At 44.8% G+C, this 25,828-nt stretch overlaps 1 protein-coding gene across 1 annotated transcript in view; it reads right to left on the bottom strand.

The window, feature by feature from the left end:
- The window catches only part of LOC126266735 (uncharacterized), a 292,392-nt gene that overhangs the window by 64,715 nt on the left and 201,849 nt on the right, over positions 1–25,828 (bottom strand). The window contains exon 8 of the mRNA XM_049971221.1: positions 14,577–14,906. Within this exon, the coding sequence (XP_049827178.1) occupies positions 14,577–14,906 (330 nt within the window). The remainder of the gene's footprint in view (positions 1–14,576; positions 14,907–25,828) is intronic.

Raw genomic sequence — 25,828 nt, 5'->3', positions numbered from 1 at the left:
CTGCGAAAGGTGGATATACACTGTACTAGTGCCGACATTGTGCATGCTCTGTTGCCTGTGTCTATGTGCCTGTGGTTCTGTCAGTGTGATCATGTGATGTATCTGACGCCAGGAATGTGTCAATAAAGTTTCCCCTTCCTGGGACAATGAATTCACGGTGTTCTTATTTCAATTTCCAGGAGTGTATTTACATATAAGGTGCAATCTGTTTTTAGGATTGTGTGTGACTTGTGCACCCCTTGTCGGTTGCTCCAGACTGTTCTTTGAAGTTGACTTGGTTGACGCTATGGATCACCCGCCCTGAACGATTCAATATCTGTGTTGATGCCCTGGTCTGTATGTGTTTCTTCTTCATCACTCGTGGTGCTAATCATATCTGTGTCGCCCTGGGCATCATGATGTCTGTTTGGACCGACTTGCCTTCGGTAGGGTCTATTGCGCAAGTATTCTATTTGTTGGATCTTCGAGATTTCGTCAGTTAGTTTGTTGAGTTCACTCCACCTTTCCGGGTCACGTATTATGGCATGTAGTTCGTTCTGTGTGTTCAGGTGATTTATGTGCATCTATTAGTCTGCTGCAAACTCACGCGGTACAGGTGCGTGGGATAAGTGCCATGTCCTGTGATGAGATGTACCATACCGCCGCTGGGATCGATATGTTTTAGTTTTAGTCTTTCCCGGATGTCAGGGAAGAAGTTGTATACACGACGGCTCTTATCGCTGTTGGCCCACTCGCTCTGCCAGGTATCCACTCGCCATGCTCAGAGTTGGCTGGTTCAAATGGCTCTGAGCACTATGCGACTTGACTTCTGAGGTTATCAGTCGCCTAGAACTTAGAACTAATTAAACCTAACTAACCTAAGGACATCACACACATCCATGCCCGAGGCAGGATTTGAAACTGGGAGGGTAACTGTCGCCCGGCGCGAGACCATAGTGCCTAGAACCCCATAGCCACTCCGGCCCGCTCTCTGAGTTGGCGTGTTGCTCAATCGGTACATCAGTGATCTTCCGAACCTGGTGTATTCTCCCCATCCTAAGCCAGTACATTGCTGCGCGGTATCTGATGGTGATATCTATGGGGAGGATTCCCATGACGACACATAGTGCGTCATTTGATGTTGTGTTGAATGCCCCTGTTAGTCGAAGTAGAACACTTCTTTGGCCTCGACGTACAATGGTTCTGTTGATTGAGAGATTCAATCTGTGGGTCCACGTACTGGCAGCAAAGCATAGTATTGACTCGAAGAGAACGCAGTGGTATGTTCGTGTGACTGACAGGGGTAGTCTGAATTGTTCCGAATTTGTGTAGTATCTTTTCTGCTTTGTGTATGCATTTTCGCATGTGTTCGTGGAAGTTCAATCGTTCATCAATGTATACTCCTAGATAGCGTGTGACTGTTGGTCTTTTTATGTTTGTGTCCCCAATTTTGACTATTGGGTTCCTGCGCAGGGTACCCTTTAGCAATGTATAAGTTGTTTTGTTTCCTGTTATCTTTAATTTATTATCTGTGCACCATTGGGTTATTGTCCGAAGTGTTCCATTGGCTCTTTCTTCTAGCTGGGCACGGTTGTTTGCTGAAACTACGACGAGTAGATCACCAGCATAAGCGACAACTCTATCTGTCAAAATGTGCTCCTCTAGTAACTGTAGGAGCGGTTCTGTAACAATGTCCCAGAAGATGGGGCCGCAGATCGACCCTTGTGGACAGCCTTTTGTAATTCGTTTAATCACTTTCGGTTGTCCATTGCTAAACGACGGTTCTGTCTCTACAATAGTGCATGAAGCTATTATACAGAGACTACAGTACCTGCACGTGTCTCTTGAACAAGGCCGGCCACCAGAGGTTGTCGAAGGCACCTGAGATGTCTATCATAATTGGAAGTGTGTATTTGGAGGGTGTGTAGTGTATTATTTGGAGTGCTCTGTTAATTGCGTCGTCTATAGATTTCCCTTCCCTGAAGCCATATTGGTGTGGTGTCAGTCTCCGCAGTGTTCGGTGGCCTTTTAGTCTTTTGCGGAGTAGTTTTTCTTGTACTTTACCGAGTGTATTGATAAGGCAAATTGGTCTGTATGACTTGGGGTCTGATGGGTCTTTGTCTGGAGCGTTTTTGATGATAACCGCCTTCGAGGTCTTCCACACTGCAGGCACACGGCCCAGACTTAATTCATCGTTTAACAACGTTGTGAGAAACGGGGTGATCTGCTGTGCAATTTGTTTCAGTACCTCAGAGTGGATACCATCCGGTCCAGGCGCCTCTTTGTTTTTGAGTTCTGAGATCGCTGTCGCCACTTCTTCCTGCGGAAATAGACAGGTGACGGTCGGTGTGGTGTATATTGTATCTACTTCGAGTCTCATTGCTGCATGTTGTGATGTGTCTGTGTCTGCGATGTCGTCGGGCAGGAGTTTGCTCAGCAGGAACTCCGCAGTGCGTCTCCAGCCCTTAGTCATCTCACCACCCTCCTGTCGCAGCGTTCCCAGAATCAGTGGGCTCTTAATTTTCTCTGTTACGATTTTGTATGGTTCCCCCCAAATATCGGACTGAAGAGGGTAGGTGCAAATGCACATGCACATGTGGGGCTTTTCAAGCGACAGTGTGTGTGACTGTGGTGACACCCAAACAATGAGCCATATTGTGAATGACTGTCCAATCAGACGCTTCCCTGGTGGCATTGAGAAGCTCCATCGAGCATCCCAGGAGGCACTCCGCTGGATCGAGTCCATCAACATTCGAGTGCAGTCTGAGCCGTTTTAAAACTTGTCTACTATATATAATTTCACATGTTCATTTTTATATTTATTTCTTTGTTTTGCTAAATGTGTATTACTATAATTGACGCATACGACTATAATAACCGTGCCTTTCATCCGGTGCACGTTTGACAAGTTGAGGAGTTAGCGGAAAGTGAAAGACAGAGACAAGTGGTCGTCTTCCCGTCCTTCAATGTTGTTTCTTCAAAAGTAGGAAAGTTAGTAAGAAAACCTAAAGTCAAATGCGATTTCTGTCCATGAACGAAATCCAGAGGTCTTCTTAGTCTCAGTGTAGGACAATCTATGCGTGAAAAGGCGTGGTGCTCATAAAATCCCTTATACCTCACGAAACTAAGACATCGGATAAACTTGACACGTCGTGGAAAATTGTTCGATGTCTCGTCTTCCACTGAAATTGAAACAGAGCCATTGGAACTCACTTCACCTGTTACAAAACTTTCTTTGTCGTCGCTAAAGACGTGGCAAATGCTAAAGGTTATGGATATATTAGTAGTGGGAAGATGGTGGTACAAAGACACTTTCGATATCAAATTAACATGAAAATTAATTACATTGATCAACTAATTACCCACAACCCACCTACACGTCAGTCTCTGCCCTGCTCCCTCCCCATCTCCACCTCTTCTCCACCCCATTCCATCTCCTACCTTACTGGCAGGAATTTCGAATTCTTCTTGCGACAGTGATATACTGCCTCCAGTCTACAGAAATCAGTCACAGGTAGACAAAAGTCAAGAACAGGATGCACCATGCAATATGTTCAACATATTTCTCGGAAAGACTGGACCCCTCTGAAACAACGACAAAGTACGGGAGAACTCCCCAAATAGCTTTTGCAAACGTTCACTGCTTGGGGAGCAGGCAGCTGCCACCTCCTCTGGCATCACACCATATCCGGGAGGAGAATCTTCAGTCCACTGTGGCAAGGAGAATCTTCAGTCCACTGTGGCATACCCCCCACACACACACACTACCCTCTGGTGGACGAGTGAAGCATCAGGTCTGCCTTGAGGTGACCATCCAGGCATCGGCCCTTTGTCAACACAAGAGGATGCACCATTAACTAAACAATGTGAGATAATTGACGGCTACCCCATGTACAACTTACTAGTTCATCTAGAATGTAGGCGCACTGCGCCGCCCCCGACCACCCCTGGTCGCAGAGTGGCTGCATTGGCGACTGCCCCCGGTGCCTCCAGCAGGCAGCCGTTGTGCGGTGGGGAACACTTTTATTCAACGTCAATGCATCTGTTATAAGTGAGCATCTAGTAAAAAGGAAAACACAATTGCGACGATAGTAAATTTCGTCTTTATACGGAAATAGGCGCAGTCCAATTTCTTTTAGCTTTGTGAGCAAAATCGGTATAGTTTTTAAGTTCGACTGTGGGACACAATTCGCATCTCTCTCTTCACCCCACATTCCGTTATTTTACGACATCCAACGAAGTGCAAAGAAAAAAGAAAACTACAGCACCGCCGCCATTTACAAACTGCAGAGGTCGGGCTACACACCTCCTGTATGTATTGACCCTAAGTAAAATCTAAAAAGACTTCAAGTACTTTGCTGCAAAAACTACTGTCACTGCAGAATGTCCTCATTATTTTGAAACCACCATCGAAGTAAAGAAAAAGCGTAAATTTAAACTCTGAAGAAAAAACATCTTCATTAGGCGATTTCTTCCGGTTTGATGGGCAAATTACGTGGTTTCAGAGCGTCCCTCACATACAAATCAATGTCTGTAAATAAACTCACATGTGTGTATTACAAACATTCCAGAAACCTGAAATAACATTACAGAATACAGCCTTTCAAGTCATTTGCTCACACATCGCAAAGAACGCAATCATTTTACGTTTGTCAACAAAAAACTACAGTTCAAGAGGATGCTGCTGTTTTGCACACTATGGCAGGTCCCGTTTTAGCAATTACACTCACGTTTACGAAACAGTTCATGAGGGTCTGTCTTGTAATAGAACCTTGTATAAGATTTTACAGCATCTCTGGCTATTAACACAACGAAAATAAATGCCATCTGCACGATTACTTCATACTATGATCTGTCATTTTTGCTCCATATCTCCTCTCTACCGACATATCTGTAAAGTTTTTGTCACCCAGCAGCCTATTATATGCAATAGTGGCAGATTCTTGCGTTCTAGTTTTGTAAGCAGTTTGATTATCACAGCCTGTTTCATTCAATCTACTCGCATGTTGGGAAAAACACTATCACTAGTAGGATCCACAACAAGCTGTAATTCAAGTGTTGCCTACTTTCAAATTAGACGTTGTGATGCATGAAATAACACCTTGGCGATAATAATAAAAACAGTCATGTGTCCATGACAATAGATACAGCCGATTTCTATTAGTTTTATGAACAACATCGGTACAAACTTTAACCAGTTATACAGTTTCTTCTAACAGAAGCTCTTATAAGATTTTACGACATCTCTCTCTTCCCATATATCGAAAAAAATGTCATCTGCGTGTTGATACTGGGCATATTACGTAAACATGTATCGATCTATTGGAGCAGGTGGCCAGTGGCTGAAGTCACTTGCACAGACCTACATAAAGTTTTGTCACCTGTACTGCAGGAAGATTATATCCAACAGACTATCAATCACAAGAGAGGGTTCCTCTATCATTCCTTCATAAGCAGTTTAATACATTGTTTTTTCAGCTATAACTCATCCAAGTAGTGTACGACTACAGCTTTGTTCACCACCATACACTTAGTTTTTCTACCATGACTTCGAGATCTGTGTCAGGTGCTAAACCAACATTAACACATTTCGATCCATTGGCTCTCACGGAAAGCCGAACATCACTTGATATAAACTGTGCAGCTCCCACAGCAGACAGGTTGGTAGAAATAAAACACAGAGTCAATGTTTCTCGTTGACAAAAACGTGGAAGACATCGCAACATATGGAAACTGGAAGAGTTTTCTGCATTGTAGAGCGTTTCCAACAGATATCTGAAGGAGATGACTGATACAGTTATCTCATCTCCCACAGTGACGCGATAGAAGAAATCTCGATATTCTGTTTCCAAGAGCAATGTTTTCCTTATTTTGCAGTCATGTATGTGATTACTGTTCCAGTGTTAACCATCGCCGGAAGGTGCTGTTCATAACATGTATGGGGTAGTAGAAATAAAAAAAGAGATACTGTTATCTTAGTGGTGAAAAAATCTATAGGGCATCGAACCATATGTAAATAGGACAAGTCTGCAACACTGAGGAATGCTTCCAAACAGCTGCCTGAAGGCTATGACCTCTACATTTAATCCCATGCTCCCCAGTGACAAGTAGCAGATATCCAATATTCCACGAAGGCTCTCTCCATCTCAACCAAGGGATGTCAGTCAATCATTATGTGGTAGTCAACAGGGTACCAGCGGATGGATAAATGGGAAAGATACCATTGATATGGGATGGTGTACTGCGATATGCACCATAGTTGATAGTGTGATCAATTTTAGCAATTTTACCAGTTATTCCGTAATTTCAGCACTAGCCAATGACACACAAGAATGTTTCCCAATTTCTGAATCATCGCTAAATCACTTCTGTACTACTTTGCAAGTACCATATACTAGATTGAGAATCTAGATAGATGACTGTGCAGTACGTCCATTCTGTCATATACACCAAAGAATGCCAGTTTTTCCGTAATTTAAGCTGATCTATCTGATGACTGTCCAGTATGTCTATTCAGTCACATACATCATATACTAATTGTGAATGCAGATGCATGACTGTGCAGCATATCCATTCAATCATATATAGCAAAATATACCAGACGGTGTCCTATACTGATGCACTTTGGTTATCTATTTCCAGATCACCAATCATAGTGAAGAATTTACATTACGACTGGTCATCTTCTCTGTGTGGATAGGTGTCACTGAGTATTCTCACATTCACAGGATAAAGTTGGAGACTGACAGATCCCTCCCACATTGTCCTTGGCAAATCATCCCTGTAACACGGTCGCCAATTTAATCTGGAACTGACCAGAAGTATGAGAGTGCTAAACACACTACATTCCATGTCTCGTCAAGTAACGGGGTGAGCAGAAGATCTCTCTACCTGCATGCTTGTCAAGGAGGATAGCACCTCCTATCGGTGTATAGTAGACATGAGAGTGTTGTGGTGATATAACAGAAGGTTAAGAAGAAATGTGCGGTTCATAAATGATGGAGCTCCAGATGGATGGAGTTTGAAACATTTCACGAAAATCAACTGTGCCATCAATTCTGAAATATTATTCCACTGTCTGGAGACAGTACCTGAAAGGTAACGGCATGAGATAAATGAATGTTGAGCATAACCACACACTCCTACGGCTACAATGTTCTGCACCTAAAAGTGCTATATTGTTAAAGCCATATGGTTTCTGAAGTATTAGTCGTGTGGAATGCAACGCTCCTAGTACTCCTTCCCCTATATAAGTGTTTGTATGAATGCAAGTGTAATCACTCCCAACGAAATGATGAAAATATTATAGTCTTTGCAACAAATGAAGGCAACAGCTTCACAATCAGACGGTTTCTCCGTGCTATTTCAAAACATACGTTTTTAACGTTTTTGAAGTTGCGTTTCGTTTTGGAAGTCACGACTATTGAGTTTCTTTGTTGTAACATAGTTCACAACCTTTTCTTTGTCGTTTCCATTCCTGTGAGATGTCTATGTGATATCTCGTGTGCTCCTATTTACTTGTGACTTATATATTATGACATCTGTCAGGACTGCAGAAAGAGAATACTCATTTTACTGACCGGACAGACAGTTCGTAATGTTGTGGAAAAAAATGCACGAGCCAGTTTTCAACACAGCTCACCCTCTTGGCGGTCCAACACGATGGCCACTTACCCACGACGCCGTTGCTGTTTCAGGCTGCTCTGTATTGCACTTCTTTCTTTTTCTCAGTTCAGTACACCTTCTTCCTGTTTTCACGTTCGATCTGTGTTTAGTTTTTCACGGGCTTTCCACTGGGCCATTTCGCCACTAAATCTGGGAGGAGTGCGATGGGGAGTTTCGCTTGTCATCACAAGCGTGATACCCGACTACAATAGCCGAGCAAACCAGCCGTAGCAGAGTACTGGCCATCCTATGAACAGAACAACACGACGATTCTGACATGCACTTTCAGCTCTTGGGACAGTATTATTAAGGAAGCAGTTGGCATTAAATTATCAAGTAACCTTATGTCAAACGATGGTGGTTTTGTTTAAATTTTGCATGGAATCCAGCTCTCACCCTTGACAAAAACGGAGGGACAAGGCAAATGCTATCTCACCCACTGGTTGCTAATACCACTGCCGATAACATCCTGCGCCTGCCATCGTAGCGCTACACGTTTTAGCTGGAATGTGGTGTCACTGAGGCGGTGCCAGTATTCCATGTCTTGGATTCTGAGGTCACATAGTTGGCCCAGTAGGCCGTAGTCGCCATGTTCGATCAGCCCCATGTATTTCAGGTGAAAAATCTTGGATTCTGAAGTCCTACTATGGCGGAAGTAATCCATGTCTCAGACTGTGACTTCATAGAACCAGGGCCAGTATTTCAGGTCGGGCATCATGAAAATGCGTCGTCTTGCATTTCCCGCCAATTATACTTAGGAAAACAGCCCTACTTCCACTGGAAACACACTTGCGAAATTGGGTTAGTTTTTGAATTTTCCGCCATTTTATACTTACGGGGTGGGGAAACCGCATAACGTCAATGATGACACACTTTGGCGACCGTATGCTCCGTATATGCCTTGTAATAATAACCTCAGCCTTTTTGCACATGACGCAGTAATCTATAATGAAGTGCTGTCTGAAAGAAGCTGAATAAATGTTCAGTCAGATATTGATAGGATTTCAATATGGTGCTAACACTGCCAACTTGTTTTTAAGTATACAGAAATGAAAAACTGTGCACTTCTTAAAACGAAAAGGCGTCGTATGCCATGACCACACTGTCACTTAGGAACAGTTCATTCGGCCATCTCAAACAAATATTTGGGGTAACATTTCATACGGTTATGAAATGGCGTGATCCACGGGCTCAGTCGTGGATAAAATTGGTGGCAGACCTCCGTTCATTAGCAGAATACTGGCTGGACGAATGCAGATAGTCTACGGAGGAGACTGCTTAAAAATCACTCGAGCGACCCAGCGTCGAACAGAGCTCAAGCGAGCGGGATCCGTACCAGATAGGACTAACAGGCGCTGTTGAGCGTAATCAGAGATGGGCGCAGGTTTGCTTGACCTGTGGGAGAGTGTCACAGAAGTGAACTAGCAGACTCCTGAAGATAGTTGTAACCATCCCGCTAAGCCCTACTCACAAAGTTTCAAGAACCAACTTTCAATGATGACTGTAGGAGTATACCACAGCCCCCTACATATCGCTCTCCTAGGGATAGTGAGTATAAGATTGGAATAATTACTGCACCCACGGAGACATTTAGACAATTATTCTTCCCGTGCTCCATTTCTGAATAGAATGTGAAGGAAGCCTAAGAACTGGTGCAATGGTACGTACGCTCTGCCGTGCTCTCCACAGTGGTTTGGCGAGTATAAATCTACACCACTGGCCATTAAAATTGCTACACCACGAAGATGATGTGCTACAGACTCGAAATATAACCGACACGAAGAAGATGCTGTGATATTCAAATGATTAGCTTTTCAGAGCATTCACACAAGCTTGGCGCCGGTGGCGACACCTACAACGTGCTCACATGCGGAAAGTTTCACCCGATTTCTCATACACAAATAGCAGTTTACCGGCGTTGCCTGGTGAAACGTTGTTGTGATGCCTCGTTAAAGGATGAGAAATGCGTACCATCACGTTTCCGACTTTGATAAAGGTTGGATTGTAGCCTAACGCGATTGCGGTTTATCCTATCGGGACATTGCTGCTCGCGTTGGTCGAGATCCAATGACTGTTAGCAGAATATGGAATTGATGGGTTCAGGAGGGTAATACGGAACGCCGTGCTGGATCCCGACGGCCTCGTATCACTAGCAGTCGAGATGACAGGCATTTTACCCGCATTTCTGTAACGGATCGTGCAGCCACGTCTCGATCCCTGAGTCAACAAATGGGGACGTTTGCAAGACAACAACCATCTGCACCAACAGTTCGACGACATTTGCAGCAGCATGGACTATTAGCTCGGAGACCATGGCTGCGGTTACCCTTGACGCTGTATCACAGACAGGAGCGCCTGCGATGATGTACTCAACGACGAACCTGGCTGCACGAATGGCAAAACGTCACATTTTAGGATGAATCCAGGTTCTGATTACAGCATCATGATGGTCGCATCAGTGTTTGACGACATCGCGGTGAACCCACATTGGAAGCGTGTATTCGTCATCGCCATCCTGGTGTATCACCCGGCGTGATGGTATGGAGTGCCGTTGCTTACACGTCTCGGTCACTTCTTGTTCGCATTGACTGCACTTCGAACAGTGGACGTTACATTTCAGATGTGTTACGACCCGCGGCTCTACCCTTCATTCGATCTCTGTGAAACCTTACATTTTAGCAGGATAATGCACGACCGCATGTTGCAGGTCCTGTACGGACTTTCTGGATACAGAAAATGTTCGAGTGCTGCTCTGGCCAGCATATTCTCCAGATCTCTCACCAAATTAAAAACGGCTGGTCAATGGTGGCCGAGTAACTGGCTCGTCACAATACGTCAATCACTACTGTTGATGAACCATGGTAACGTGTTGAAGCTGCATGGGCAGCTGTACCTGTACACGCCATCCAAGTTCTGTTTGACTCAATGCCCAGGCGTATCAAGGCCGTTATTATGACCAGAGGTGGTTGTTCTAGGTACTAATTTCTCGGTATCTATGCACCCAAATTACGTGAATCACATGTAATGACATGTCAGTTCTAATATAATATAATTGTCCAATGAATACCCGTTTATCATCTGCATTTCGTCTTAGTGTCTGTTAATGGCCAGTGGTGTACATGTGGAGATTGATGTGGATGTGTCGAGCATGGACGACACAAACGTCTGGACCAACCAGAGAAAACTCCTGTGACAGAACCTTGTCTCAGCAAAGGGTAGAAGGTGGACTAAATATCAAAACTCTGTCCTTGAGGTCTTCCTAGTGGGACAGCGTAATTGAGGAAGCCGTGGAAATATGCAGCTCGGCAAATCTTGTGAACAGAGTCACAAGGTTCAAAGTCAGCACAGCATGGGATCCAGAATTGGAAATACTGAAGTCCCAACGACCACAAGGGAGAAATGTGAGTTTTACGGGGGACGACACCTCACTGGTGGCACAAATATTAGGGTGATAGCGGAGCAGTCGGTCGCACGTAAGCGAGAACGCGGCATTAGATTTTTCATCCGGCTGGTGGCGTACCTGTCTTTCCTGCTGCCGCTCGGGAAATCTCCGCTATTGCCCACTCATGCTCCGCAATGTGTTAGCCGCCACACCAGATGACGCTCATTTTAGCCTATGAAATGTTGTGAGGATATCATAACGATATTTGACGTTTCGTCCGAGAACCATATATACAACTAGTTCCTCAGGAAACCATCAAGAAACACACGATTAGAGCAATTAGAATAGGACCGATGCTTTTACGAAGTCATTTTCTCGCGATCCGTATGCGACGTGTACGAGAAGGAACCATATGTACGGTACAGTGCTAGTCACGGTCTGCAATGCGCTTCACAGTGGTCTGCAGAGTATGTACATGGGCTCGCCGTTGTGGCCATGCGATTCTAGGCGCTTCAGCCTGCAACCGCGCTAACGCTACGGTCGCAGGTTCGAATCCTGCCTCGGGCATGGATGTGTGTGATGTCCTTAGGTTAGTTAGGTTTAAGTAGTTCTAAGTTATAGAGGACCGATGACCTCAGATGTTAAGTCCCATAGTGGTCAAAGCCATTTGAGCCATTTTTTGTATATACATGGAGGGCTTGGACAAAATTATGGAGACTCAGCGAGAAATAGATGATTGATCGTAAACGCAAATGGTACCTGAGCCTGCAAGCTGTATGTGCACATGTGCAGTCTCCTCAGTACGCTGCACATGTCAGTCGTGATCAGAGTGTGATTTATGACGGGGCTCAGTGAATACGAACGTGGGCTTATTTCTGGGGCTCTCGTTTGGTGGGCACTTTCGTAGCACAGGTGGCAGAAGTATTCCGTGTTCTACGAACCATCCTATCGAAGATTTATACTGCATACAGGAAGAGCGGAAGCACGTCATCCACTACAGCAGAATGCGAACGAAAGTGTGTGTGAGTGATAGTGACAGACAGTCAATGAATCGGACTGTGATGAAAAATAAGAGGACGACAGCTACAAAATTCACAGCAGAACTGCATGTCGCACTCACAGATCAGGTCAGCACCAAGGCAACGCGAAAGGGGCTCCATAAGTAGGGAAATTCAGAGGACCGTAGTAGGAAAACTTGGTGCCAAAGTCGTAAAACCTGAACTGTGGAGCAATTCAAGAAAGTCATTTGCTTCTGGCCGAGTTTACATTCCAAAAGTGGAACGTAGCGAGGGTTCGATCACGATTTGGGCAGCCATGTCGTGGGATTAAATGGGTTATGCGATCATTTTGGCTGATCACCTCCATCTCACAGTACAATGTTTGTTTCCCAATGGCGATGGTCTGCTCCAAGAAGACAGGTCAGCTCCTCACAGAGTTCGCATCGCCCACGACTGGTTTTGTGAGCATCTCCCGTGGTCACCACAGTCACCAGATCTCAATGTAATTGAACCTTTGTAGTCTACTTTGGAGAGAAGTGTGCATGATCGCTATACACCATCATCGTTCCCTGAATTTGCAGGAAGAATAGAACCATATTCCGTTAAAAAGCATACAGGACCTGTATCTATCCATTCTGGGGAGGCTAGAAGCTGTTGTGAATGGCAACCGTTGTCCTAAAGCTCATTAGGCAAGCTAATGTGTTGTATTTTTCTTGTTTCCATATTTTTGTCCACCCTCTGTCCCAACTTCGTATACCAAGTGGTTATAATTAAAATGCAACTACTCTCAGAGGTCCAGTGCGAGCTGTAATTATCGTATGGTAGCGCAACTAGAAAGGTATTCTAATTAAGCCGGAAAATAATTAGCTCCAATTTTGTCCACCGAGTGCGAATATACCCTGTGAATGCAACAAAGATCTATAGAAATGTTTCCATATATAATGGATTAGGAAAATGTCAAAAAATGAGAAACTCGTAATGATTTTGTTACTAACCGCGACTATGAGCACCGGAGACATCGACGAAGTGCTGCATCCGTAAAACGGTGTGTTCAAAAGCTGCTCGCAGCAATTCTAGTGCGATCTGAGCAAGGTGTTCCTGTATACTAGCCTTCAGAGAGCCTTCCCCTAGCAAATGCATTCTTCTAGTTGTCCACAAGGCCAAAAGTCACAGGGTTTCAGATCCGGTGATTTTTCAGGCCACGCATCTTTAAAACCCCTGGAGATAATACGTCTACGGAAGGTTGTATTAGGCAGACCTTTCTCTGGCCGAATGGCATGGGGTGTTTCCACACGACGGTGGCCTTCCAAAGCAGGCATCAGATGCTGCATAAGAGGTCTCGATCGCGCGCTGACCTTATGGTACACATGACAGACCCTCTGGGTGTATACTTTTCAATGTAGAACGGAATGAGAATAAAAATGGTTGTGAATCCACAACCTACACTCACATACGGCAAGTGCCGTGGCTCTTCGTGCACAATACGCTGCTTAATAACACTACACATTCTACTGTTCTGTGTATTTATGTACCCTGAAGTGTAAAACGAGCCTCGCGGCTCCACGGAATATTGCCTGACGGCACGTAATCAATTCGATCCTGCGAGAAAACGAAGAGCAAATTCAGAATGTTGCTGCAAATCATGAGATTTCAGTTGCTGCGCCGTCTAGATCTTTTCCGGATACGAGTTTATTTATTTATTTTATTTATTTATTTCATTAACAGAACAGAGTAACTCACTGCGTTGAAATGTAAGGTGGGTCGGATGCTTCTGAATCTAATAGCAAAGACTTCTCATTTACGAGTGTAAAAGAACCGAAAGCTCTCTGTACTGTTGACCACGGTACAGACAATTCTCGTGACGCTGCACGAACCGTACCACTGTCCGGGGCTGGCGCTGCGCGGTCGGGATAGCGCGCCTTCCTCTTCCAGGTAACACACAACATTTTCCAATTTCATTATCGTCGCCTTTAAACCATTTAATGACATCGGACATCTCCTCAGACCTGACAGGCGGCGTTGCTCTCTCGATAGCCACACTGTTCATCTACGTTACGGCTTGTCAAATGACAGGCTGGGTGTCATATCGTCACACAAACAGTGTACAGCGGCAAATTTATGTCTGGTGGCTAAAACTGGAAGTAATTTTTTTTCTAGTGTAAATCGGCTCCACATTAACGCGGTATTATATCTACCAAGTTTCGCTCCGATGTGATAATTACAACCGATACTGGACCCCCGCTAGTAGCTGCACTTTAATTATAATCATATGATGGTTACAAATACTATTGCTGTTATGATTAAAGTCGTAGACATGTGTCACAGGTTGAATGTGAGGTGTGAGAACCAGTTATGTTTTGGAGAGTGAGTGGAGATACCATAAGAAGTAACAAACCACGAATCCCCCTTCACCCTCCCCAAACAGTAATCTGTCTGCAGAAGTGTGATGTTTTGTCAGGAGTCGTTAGGCACGTGCGCTGTCAGGGAAAGTCCTATCGTGACTGTGCTTAGCCCAGAGGAAGGTAGCAGTCTCAGGTGGCAGGCGGCAATACCTGGAGCAGACTGAAAAGTGTCCTGGTGGGGAAGTCGAGCGGACACAGCTGGTTGAAGACGAGGTGCGCCTTGCGGCCCAGCAGCCCGACGAGGAAGAGCACGACGACCACGGTGGGCGAGTCGGCGGCAGCCGCGGGGGCGGCGGGGGCGGCGGCGGCGGCCAGGCCGGGCAGCTCGTCCAGCTCGCGCCGCAGGATGTTGGCGTAGTGCACGACGGAGGAGAGATAGTAGGCGGCGAGGAAGTCGGCCAGGCTGCGCGCCAGCGGCGAGTAGCTGCCGGGGCGCTGGCCCGGCGCCAGGCCGCGCCGCAGGAACCCCATCTCCAGCACCTGCCGCGCCAGCGCCACGCTCAGTCTTCTGCTTTACTTACTTCTAGCTGCTTCTTGCATTTTAGAGGGGAGTATCTGCACCAAAATTTAGCACAAATATATATATATATATATATATGTATACACAATTTGAAAAAAAAAAATAAAATCGACGGCCCTGTGTTCAGCGGACCAACTAAGGGGTTGTCATTTCTCTTGGACATCGGCGACCAAACGGCGCTCAGGAAGTCGGTCTGTGCACATTCTGTGATGTCTCTGCAGGCACTAACTGTGCTGGATTTAGAGGTGAACAGTATTTCCCGCACTTATTATAGGTTACAACCGTGCCCAACCGATTAGTACATACGTTGAACGGCTTCAGACATTCAAACGGATTTGTGTTCTGAGCCTGCGAGAAGCTAAATGGCTGCATCGATGGGTTGCTGCATGTGTTGGGTGCAACATATCGGTGGTGTGTCACTGCGGTCAGCAGCGGTTTGTGCAACATCCCCACACCTGTACACCAGGATCTGGATGCCACACGCTACAGACTCGTGTCACTATCGACGCATCGTACAAACAGCGATGATCGACCGAAGGCCATCCAGTGACGAAATCCGATCACCTGTTGCACCTGGTGTGCCGTCGGGGGCCACTGAGAACGGTCAGTTTGCATCTCAACAAAGACCACGTGTACCTCTTCAAAATGGTTCAAATGGCTCTGAGCACTACGCGACTTAACTTCTGAGATCATCAGCCGCCTAGAACGTAGAGCTACTAAAACCTATCTAACCTAAGGACATCACACACATCCACGCCCGAGGCAGGATTCAAACCGGAATGTACCTCTGTCCAGGCTGCTGTTTACACGGTAACAAGGCCAAGCACGGCTACTCTGGTGGTCCGCGAGAGTCGGCTGTAGAGTGGAACGACCCTCTTTTTTCTTTTTGTGTCTGTATGTGAGTGTGGACGTACATATGTATGGCAAACACGTGGGGATTGACCTTTTATAGACTGTATTCACTCACGGTCACATTTGGCGTTTTATAATTGTAAACTAAGCAGCGCCTGCTACATTGCTAATGCCATTTCTTCGACGGGAAGGTGACATGCTTCTTCAACAGGACAATATGGCTGCTGCTCCGACACATTGTGGTCTTTGTGGTGTACAACAACTGCGCTGGCCAGCAATATCTCTGGATCTCTCTCCAATTTAACATTAATGGGACATGATGAAGCGAGAAGTTGCTCGTTCTCCACGGCCTGCAAGGTGCTCGGGACAATCTCTTGCAGGGTACCAATCAGCACCTTTACGATCATATACATGCGAGAATACAAGCCGGTGTTGCCATCAGAAGGGTGTCACACTGTGTACTGATCACACTGGGCAACTTTTACTGTGACATGTATACAGCAACTGGTCTGAATTTGTTATTATATACTCCTAAAATGATAAACTACACTCCTGGAAATTGAAATAAGAACACCGTGAATTCATTGTCCTGGGGTCAGATACATCACATGATCACACTGACAGAACCACAGGCACATAGACACAGGCAACAGAGCATGCACAATGTCGGCACTAGTACAGTGTATATCCACCTTTCGCTGCAATGCAGGCTGCTATTCTCCCATGGAGACGATCGTAGAGATGCTGGATGTAGTCCTGTGGAACGGCTTGCCATGCCATTTCCACCTGGCGCCTCAGTTGGACCAGCGTTCGTGCTGGACGTGCAGACCGCGCGAGACGACGCTTCATCCAGTCCCAAACATGCTCAATGGGGGACAGATCCGGAGATCTTGCTGGCCAGGGTAGTTGACTTACACCTTCTAGAGCACGTTGGGTGGCACAGGATACATGCGGACCTGCATTGTCCTGTTGGAACAGCAAGTTCCCTTGCCGGTCTAGGAATGGTAGAACGATGAGTTCGATGAAGGTTTGGATGTACCGCGCACTATTCAGTGTCCCCTCGACAATCACCAGAGGTGTACGGCCAGTGTAGGAGATCGCTCCCCACACCATGATGCCGGGTGTTGGCCCTGTGTGCCTCGGTCGTATGCAGTCCTGATTGTGGCGCTCACCTGCACGGTGCCAAACACGCATACGACCATCATTGGCACCAAGGCAGAAGCGACTCTCATCGCTGAAGACGACACGTCTCCATTCGTCCCTCCATTCACGCCTGTCGCGACACCACTGGAGGCGGGCTGCACGATGTTGGGGCGTGAGCGGGAGACGGCCTAACGGTGTGCGGGACTGTAGCCCAGCTTCATGGAGACGGTTGCGAATGGTCCTCGCCGATACCCCAGGAGCAACAGTGTCCCTAATTTGCTGGGAAGTGGCAGTGCGGTCCCCTACGGCACTGCGTAGGATCCTACGGTCTTGGCGTGCATCCGTGCGTCGCTGCGGTCCGGTCCCAGGTCGACGGGCACGTGCACCTTCCGCCGACCACTGGCGACAACATCGATGTACTGTGGAGACCTCACGCCCCACGTGTTGAGAAATTCGGCGGTACGTCCACCCGGCCTCCCGCATGCCCACTATACGCCCTCGCTCAAAGTCCGTCAACTGCACATACGGTTCACGTCCACGCTGTCGCGGCATGCTACCAGTGTTAAAGACTGCGATGGAGCTCCGTATGCCACGGCAAACTGGCTGACACTGACGGCGGCGGTGCACAAATGCTGCGCAGCTAGCGCCATTCGACGGCCAACACCGCGGTTCCTGGTGTGTCCGCTGTGCCGTGCGTGTGATCATTGCTTGTACAGCCCTCTCGCAGTGTCCGGAGTAAGTATGGTGGGTCTGACACACTGGTGTCAATGTGTTCTTTTTTCCATTTCCAGGAGTGTGCCTGTCACATGGCTTGTCAACAAATTGCCTTTTCTTTGAAGGTTTTGCCCTATGTCCCGGTAGTGTAGTTATACTTAGGTGACTAGAGAAGATACCCGGAGGGGCAGCAGTTGGCCAGAGAAGTGTATCTACATATACGACGGACAGTGGTAGGTTGCGAGGCGCTTCGCGGCCAGTCTGAGCACGCCTTTAGGCGGTCTTCCCCGCTTGTTTAGGAAAATGTTGGCCTGGTACCCAACCACTACATCACAAAATTAGATAGACAAACATTTAAATACCGTACACGATATTGCAATGTTTTGGAGGCACATGTCTGTGTCCCCCTGGCGTTGTGGAGTGAAGAACCGCTCCGTAAGACCTTACGTCATCTCTGGTAGTTGTTTATGACACAGCAGTGTATCAAAGATGACCTGAATCCTTAGGTAGTACCCTCGTCTCATCTACCAACAGGACAATGCTCGTCAACACTTAATATGTGTACTTGATGAGCAACACCTCTTTACCTGTGTCCCACACAACACGTGCAACACCAGTCTGGATTTCAAATCGACTCATTCTGCATGTCAATACCAAGAATGGCATCAGCCTTTTACGACAGTACTAGACCGACATCTTTCAGGAAAGGACACAACAGCTGTGTGAAAACGACCTAATCGAAGCAGTGTGTGTGTGTCGTGACAGTACTGCTATGTGCTCTTAAATTGCGTCACAAAACAGTTATCTAGATGAGGAAAACCAACTACAGCGTTCAAGTGTGATAAAACACACACACACACACACACACACACACACACATACACATACACACACACACACACACACACACACACACACACACACACACACACACACAAATTGGCAAACGACCAACTTTATCTGCAATATTAGGCAATATTGTCTTATGGTCGAGCTGCGTGCCACCTGTTTTCATACCAAGCAGCTGTACTTGCAGCAAAATTGTTTAAATTCGTTAACTTACAGCCTAAATTATCTACATTTCGGCAAGTTACGCGAAATTAAATAAAATACAAGTAGAAATAAATAAAATACTAATGAAATAGTAAAAACAGCTATATTTTTCGAATATTTGATTCTAGACAACATCTGGGGATTAAGATTGAGTGAACTGATGATTAATTCCTCAGGAAAAACATGTAAATCATTAAAGTGGCTCTCCTGTAAACACACGTTTAAATACGAAGAAAAATAACATCCATAATAGACGGCAGTTAAGATTGCGTACTTGTATATGTAAGTGGTAGCAGATCCCTCAAATGCTAATTAAAGATGAGTGGTTTGCGAAATAGTAATCCTGATTTTTGGGGACTATGTAAAAAAATTGCCAACTCATAAATATACAAACACAGCGCTAAAGATAGTGACTAACATATCTAAACTCACATTATTCCAAGAGGCTAACCAACATGATTCCAAAATTGAGGCCGAAGTAAGTCATATTTGAGTGCTTTCCATAGCTTAATACTTGTCAAAAGTTGGAGCCGCAACTGGCTCACAGATTCTAAGCCCTACACGGCCCGAAATTTTTCTAAGTAGGAAAGATAGGTAAAGTACTCATGTGGCCATTTCCTGCCCGAAACCTGTCACCTTACAAGCTGTAAGCCTCTGTCAGCAAAACGCAAATTACTTTATCACAAGCCTCAGACAGAACGACAGTTCGATGCAAATGACCAGGGTCGACCACTCACTCGCCCTCATAAGCCGCCTGCACTCCATTGTCCTCGTCTTGGTTTCGTTGATGTTCATCATATATCCTCCTTTCAAGACACTGTCCATTCCGTTCAACCGCTCTTCCAGGTCCTTTGCTGTCTCCGACAGAATTACAGTGTCATCGGCAGCCCTTAAAAGTTTTATTTCTTCTCCACTGATTTTAATTGCTATACCAAGTTTTCCTTTATGGCTTGGACAATATACAGACTGAACAACTTCGGGGAGAGGCTACAACCGTGTCTCACTCGCTTCCCAACCCCTGCTTCCGTTTCATGCCCCTCGACTCTGATAACTGCCATCTGGTTTCTGTACAAATTGTAAACAGCCTTTAGCTCCCTTTGTTTGACCCCTGTCACTTTCAGAATTTGAAAGAGAGTATTCCAGTCAACATTGTCAAAAGCCTTCTCTAAGTCTACAAATGGCAGAACCATAAGTTTGCCTTTCCTTATTCTATTTTCTAAGATAAGACCGAGGGTCAGTATTGCCTCACGGAATCCAAACTGATTCTCTTCGAGGTTGGCCTCTACCAGTTTTGCCATTCGTCTGTGAAGAATTCGTGTTATTATTTTGTAGCTGCGACTTATTAAATTGATAGTTCGTATAATTTTCAGACCTGTAAACAACTGCTTTCTTTGGGATTGGAATTACTATATTCTTCTTGAAGTCTGATGGTGTTTCACCTGTCTCAGATATCTTGCTTACAAGATGATAGAGTTTTGTCAGGGATGGCTCTCCTAAGGCTATCAATAGTTCTAATGGGTTGTTGTCTACTCCCGGGGCCTTGTTCCGACTTAGGTCTTCCAGTGGCCTGTGAAATTATTCACGCAATATCATATCTCCCATTTCGTCTTATCTACATCCTCTTCCATTTCCATGATATATCCCTCAAATACGTCCCCCTTGTATAGACTCTCTGTATACTCCTAACACCTTTCTGCTATCCCTTCGTTGCTTAGATAGATCTAAATATATACAGTTCAAAAATAGAAAACATATGTAAATCTTCGTCTTTGTTGGTACCCTTCAGTCCATATGCAGTATCCTATGTGTAATAGTTTATCTGCAGTTAGTTAAAAATGAAATTTATGCATATGCACTGAATATTAATGACACGGGGATTTTTGTTCATAAACCATAAACAGTAAAGATGGCCTCCTCGATAGAAGCGCCTCTTACGCTCTATGTAATGGTGGTTCTAGATTTTACGTGCGTATTACCACTTCCAAGAGACGAGTGTCTTTATTATAGGTCACATTAGCATTTCAATTTGTGTCACACCGAAGCGCTTGTGCACAATTCTAAAAGTCATTTAAGACGATTGATAGGCCAAATATAACTTCAAGAGGGATGAAACATACCATTGGCAGGGTCTGTTGAAACATTTGTCACACATAGTTATACTGAGAAGGTTATAAATCGCTGAGAAAAGGAAAACAAAACCTCTTTTCGACCTGAAATTGGTTTTTACACTGAACTGGCCAGCAGCTCATGTTGAAGGTGAGATGGGATGACGTTTTGAAGTTGTAAGGGGAGCTACATTTCAACACGTACTCCGAATCAGGGTGCAGTTTGGCATTTTTCACATTATCATAAAGTTTACTGAGAGGAAAGAAGAGAAAGAAAGGTCGGGAAATCTTCGGACTGACTGGAGTTTGAACACCAGACCTTCGAACTTGGGGCTGGCACTTATACATAGAGCCCCCCAAAAACACTGAGCGACTAAAATAATGTGACTCTTGAAAGCCAGCATTCTTTGCCGTTTGCCGCTTCCATGTTTGAAGTAGTTTACAATTCTCATGAAATTACTTTACTCGACAGAGAGCCATGGTTTTGGATAGTTTGTATTGTGTGCGAGATTACCGGTAACACTGTTCCAGTTCATTTTCTGTACTGAATTCAGTGTTCCACATTGTGGTTAGTTAGGTTGTGCTATTGTATAACTATGTCTGACATAACTCTTTGTGTTTACTTGCAGCAGTGCAGGATCGAAGAGATGGCGAATTATGAAGTGTCTGACGGTTGGTCACGGTATCATGTTATGTTTATTTCGTATTATCGTAGATTAAATGTTTTACATAATAAAAATTCAAGACGTACTTGGTACGCCTGATAACATACGATTGGATTGCTTTCGCGACGATAGGAGCTTCCCTGCGTCAACAGTAACGTAAGTTCGGATTTCGAGCTCGTAAACTGTCATTATACTTTTTAGGAACAGTATACTGACTTTTAGCAGCCACATCTTGGGCAGTCATTTCTAGGCAAATCATTCCCTTTATTCATGTTTTGCTTACACGTCAAATACGTCGCCGCCATCCTGCTGACATGAGGTTAGGTGAATAGTAACATAAGTGAAATTTATTCTGATGATTAAATTCGATGCCATGAAATAAGGCTGGAAATACATGATAGAGTTTGGCACGATCTCTTCGCACTGTTGTTAACTTTTTGATCCCTTGAACAAGATAAGACGACGTGGGTTGCTATTTCTGGTCATTAGGCTGTTATGTTGGGAACAGTATACCACGGAGAGATATCTAGTTTTCACGTGACAAATATTTCAGTTCTGCTGAATATTTCTTGTTTAGATGCTTAACTACTGAATTCACTGCGAACAGATGAATACATACAGACTCACTGCACTGCTGTCGCTGCAACTGAGGTGCTGATACAAATTAGTAGCACCTACTCTTACACGCGGCATTCAGTTCTGCACTGGGATGTCTGCCCTATTTCACTCGTTGCATTAATCATGTAAAGGTGTGAGCTGTGTATCTACTCTTGAGTTGTTATAATTACGGGTCAGATTAGCATTAGAAACCTTTTCACGCCCATTACATATTTGCTTTCAATATCATTGTAATATCAGTGCTTGCTCGTAGCTACCTACGAGAGAGATTGGTGATTTTCAGAAAACACAGATACCTTTGATTTATGAAAGACCTCTACCAAAACAATTTGGATTAAAGGGTAAACTGAAAATCAAGTATAGCTGGCGCCAGAAAGAGTGCAGGATTGCACGATGTGGAAACTGCGCCATAGTGAAGTATGGAAATGGGAGGTGTACTGATAGCATCTAGCTTCATCTGGTAATGGAGGCTTATTTTCCCACCTGTGACTTTTTTTGTAAGTCTTATTCTACTGACTGACTGCTTGAGTACCACGAGGCGATGGGCAGCAGTGACTATCCCATATGGCTCACAGCGCGCAGACACGCACTAGTCTGCCAATATTTGCACACCTCCAGATAGAGACGCGGTTGAACACCATCTGGCCCTCTTGGGTGTGGTGTCACCGCCAGACACCACACTTGCTAGGTGGTAGCCTTTAAATCGGCCGCGGTCCGTTAGTATACGTCGGACCCGCGTGTCGCCACTATCAGTGATTGCAGACCGAGCGCCGCCACACGGCAGGTCTAGAGAGACTTCCTAGCACTCGCCCCAGTTGTACAGCCGACTTTGCTAGCGATGGTTCACTGCATACTTACGTTCTCAATTGCCGAGAAGATAGTTTAGCATAGCCTTCAGCTACGTCATTTGCTACGATCTAGCAAGGCGCCATTATTAGTTACTATTGATATTGTGAGTCATGTACCGTCAAGACCGACGTTCGTCATTAATGGATTAAATTTAAGTATTCCACCAGCTACGTCTGTTTTTCTAAATTCTAATTTCCTTTTCCTGTTCCAGACCTCACGCCAGCCTGCTTGAGCTAAATCGCGTGCCTTTCGGCCTCCTCTAGTAACACGGTGTTGGCTCTCCTGCCAACCACAACATTGGGTATTTCCTACACACACACACACACACACACACACACACACACACACACACACACTCATGGTATTTTCAGCAGTCCTAATTAGAGTTTATTTAAACGACTGCATTCTATAGACTCTGACCAAGCAATTCTGCGATGTAATAATCATATTCGTTTTACTTATTTTGCGGACAAGATATGGGGTGTTCAAAAAGTCTCTCCGCAGTGCCGTATGAATGTTAGCCGCGTGTGTCGTATGATTGTTCGCCTACCTGGTCGGATTGTGGGTCTCATATTTTCCAACGAAACAATAAACGCACAACTATACTGCAGTGATATTGTGTAACCATTTATAGGAGTACTTGTGTTAATTGAAACACTTAAACGTAATTTTCAACAAGATGGTGCAATCGCGCATACAGCTCGCGTTTCAGTGTCACTTCTTGCTGATGTTTTTGGTGATCGCATGATTTCACAGGGACTTTGGCCTCCACGATCGCCTGACCTAACACCACCTGACTTTTTCTTCTGGGGTGCAGCGAAAGCAATTGTCTATAAAAACCGTCCGGGACCCATCGATGAATTGAAAACTGCAATATCCGCTTTCACTGCTTCTGTTACAGAAGAAATGTTACAGCTTGTGTTTGGAAACATGACTAGACGAATTGAATTGTGTATTCAACAACAGGGGGGACACTTTCAACATTTAATGTGAAAATTTGTAAGTAAAAATGAATATTCAATAAATTAATAACTTGTATTTCACTGCGTTTCGTGTCGGTATATTCACTGCGGCATATGCTACACGCGGCTAACAACTATACGCAACTGTGGAGAGTTTTTGAACACCCCGTATAAGTACAAGGAATGATTTCCGCAACGATACGTTCTGGAAATCAAACTACCGTCATATGGCTATCTCTGATGACCCATCATACAAGTGGACTAAAAATTGTATAAAATCAGACATAAAAATTAAAACGGCCAGATAATGGGAAACACATACATGTGGATAACATTCCTTACGATGGAAAGCTTTAGATACCCAGAAGGTGGGCAGCATTAACTGGCTGAGAACCCAAGAGCATTTAATCAGAGGCCCCGGGAGTAGACAACATACCATTAGAACTACTGATAGCCTTAGGAGAGCCAGTCCTGACAAAACTCTACCATCTGGTGAACAAGATGTATAGGACAGGTGAAATTCCCTCAGACTTCAAGAAGAATATGATAATTCCAATCCCAAAGAAAGCAGGTGTTGACAGTTGTGAAAATTACCGAACTATCAGTTTAATAAGTCACGGCTGCAAAATACTTACGCGAATTCTTTACAGACGAATGGAAAAACTAGTAGAATCTGACCTCGGGCAAGATCAGTTTGGATTCCGTAGAAATATTGGAACACGTGAGGCAATACTGACCCTACGGCTTATCTTAGAAGCTAGATTAAGGAAAGGCAAACCTACGTTTCTAGCATTTGTAGACTTAGAGAAAGCTTTTGACAATGTTGACTGGAATCCTCTCTTTCAAATTCTGAAGGTGGCAGGGATAAAATACAGGGAGCGAAAGGCAATTTACAATTTGTACAGGAACCAGATGGCAGTTATGAGAGTCGAAGGATATGAAAGGGAAGCAGTGGTTGGGAAGGGAGTGAGACATGGTTGTAGCCTGTCCCCGATGTTATTCAATCTGTATATTGAGCAACCAGTGAAGGAAACAAAAGAAAAATTCGGAGTAGGTATTAAAATCCATGGAGAAGAAATAAAAAATTTGAGGTTTGCCGATGACATTGTAATTCCGTCTGAGATAGCAAAGGACTAGGAAGAGAAGTTGAACGGAATGGGTAGTGTCTTGAAGGGAGGATATAAGATGAACATCAACAAAAGCAAAACCAGGATAATGGAATGTAGTCGAATTAAGTCGGGTGATGGGAGCACAATAACTGATGATGATCGAAGTAGAGAGGATATAAAATGTAGACTGGCAATGGCAAGGAAAGCGTTTCTGGAAAAGAGAAATTTGTTAACATTAAGTGTGAACGTGTTTGGAGTGTAGCCATGTATGGAAATAGAACATGGACAATAAATAGTTTGGACAAGAAGAGAATAGAAGATTTCGAAATGTGGTGCTACAGAAGAATGCTGAAGATTAGATGGGTAGATCACATAACTAATGAGGAGGTATTGAATAGGATTGGGGAGAAGAGGAGTTTGTGGCACAACGTGACTAGAAGAAGGGATCGGTTGGTAGGACACATTCTCAGGCATCAAGGGATCAACAATTTAGTATTGGAGGGCAACGTGCAAGGTAATAATCGAAGAGGGAGACCAAGAGATGAATACATTAAACAAATTCAGAAGTATGTAGGTTGCAGTAGGTACTGGGAGATGAGGAACCTTGCTCAGGATAGAGTAGCATGGAGAGCTGCATCAATTCAGTCTCAGGACTGAAGACCACCACAACAACAACAACAACAACAACAATGCCAGAAAACACTGCATTCAGAACATTCTTTGTATTTCTCCTGTTGTATAACTGCAGAGGGTGAGAGTGTGCTCAGGTAGAGGTTGATGAACATGGTTGGTCACAAGCAGCTGGATGATAG

This window comes from Schistocerca gregaria, chromosome 4 (assembly GCF_023897955.1).
Source record: "Schistocerca gregaria isolate iqSchGreg1 chromosome 4, iqSchGreg1.2, whole genome shotgun sequence".
NCBI classification, from domain to species: Eukaryota; Metazoa; Arthropoda; class Insecta; order Orthoptera; family Acrididae; genus Schistocerca; species Schistocerca gregaria.
This window is presented reverse-complemented; position numbering and strand designations above follow the sequence as displayed.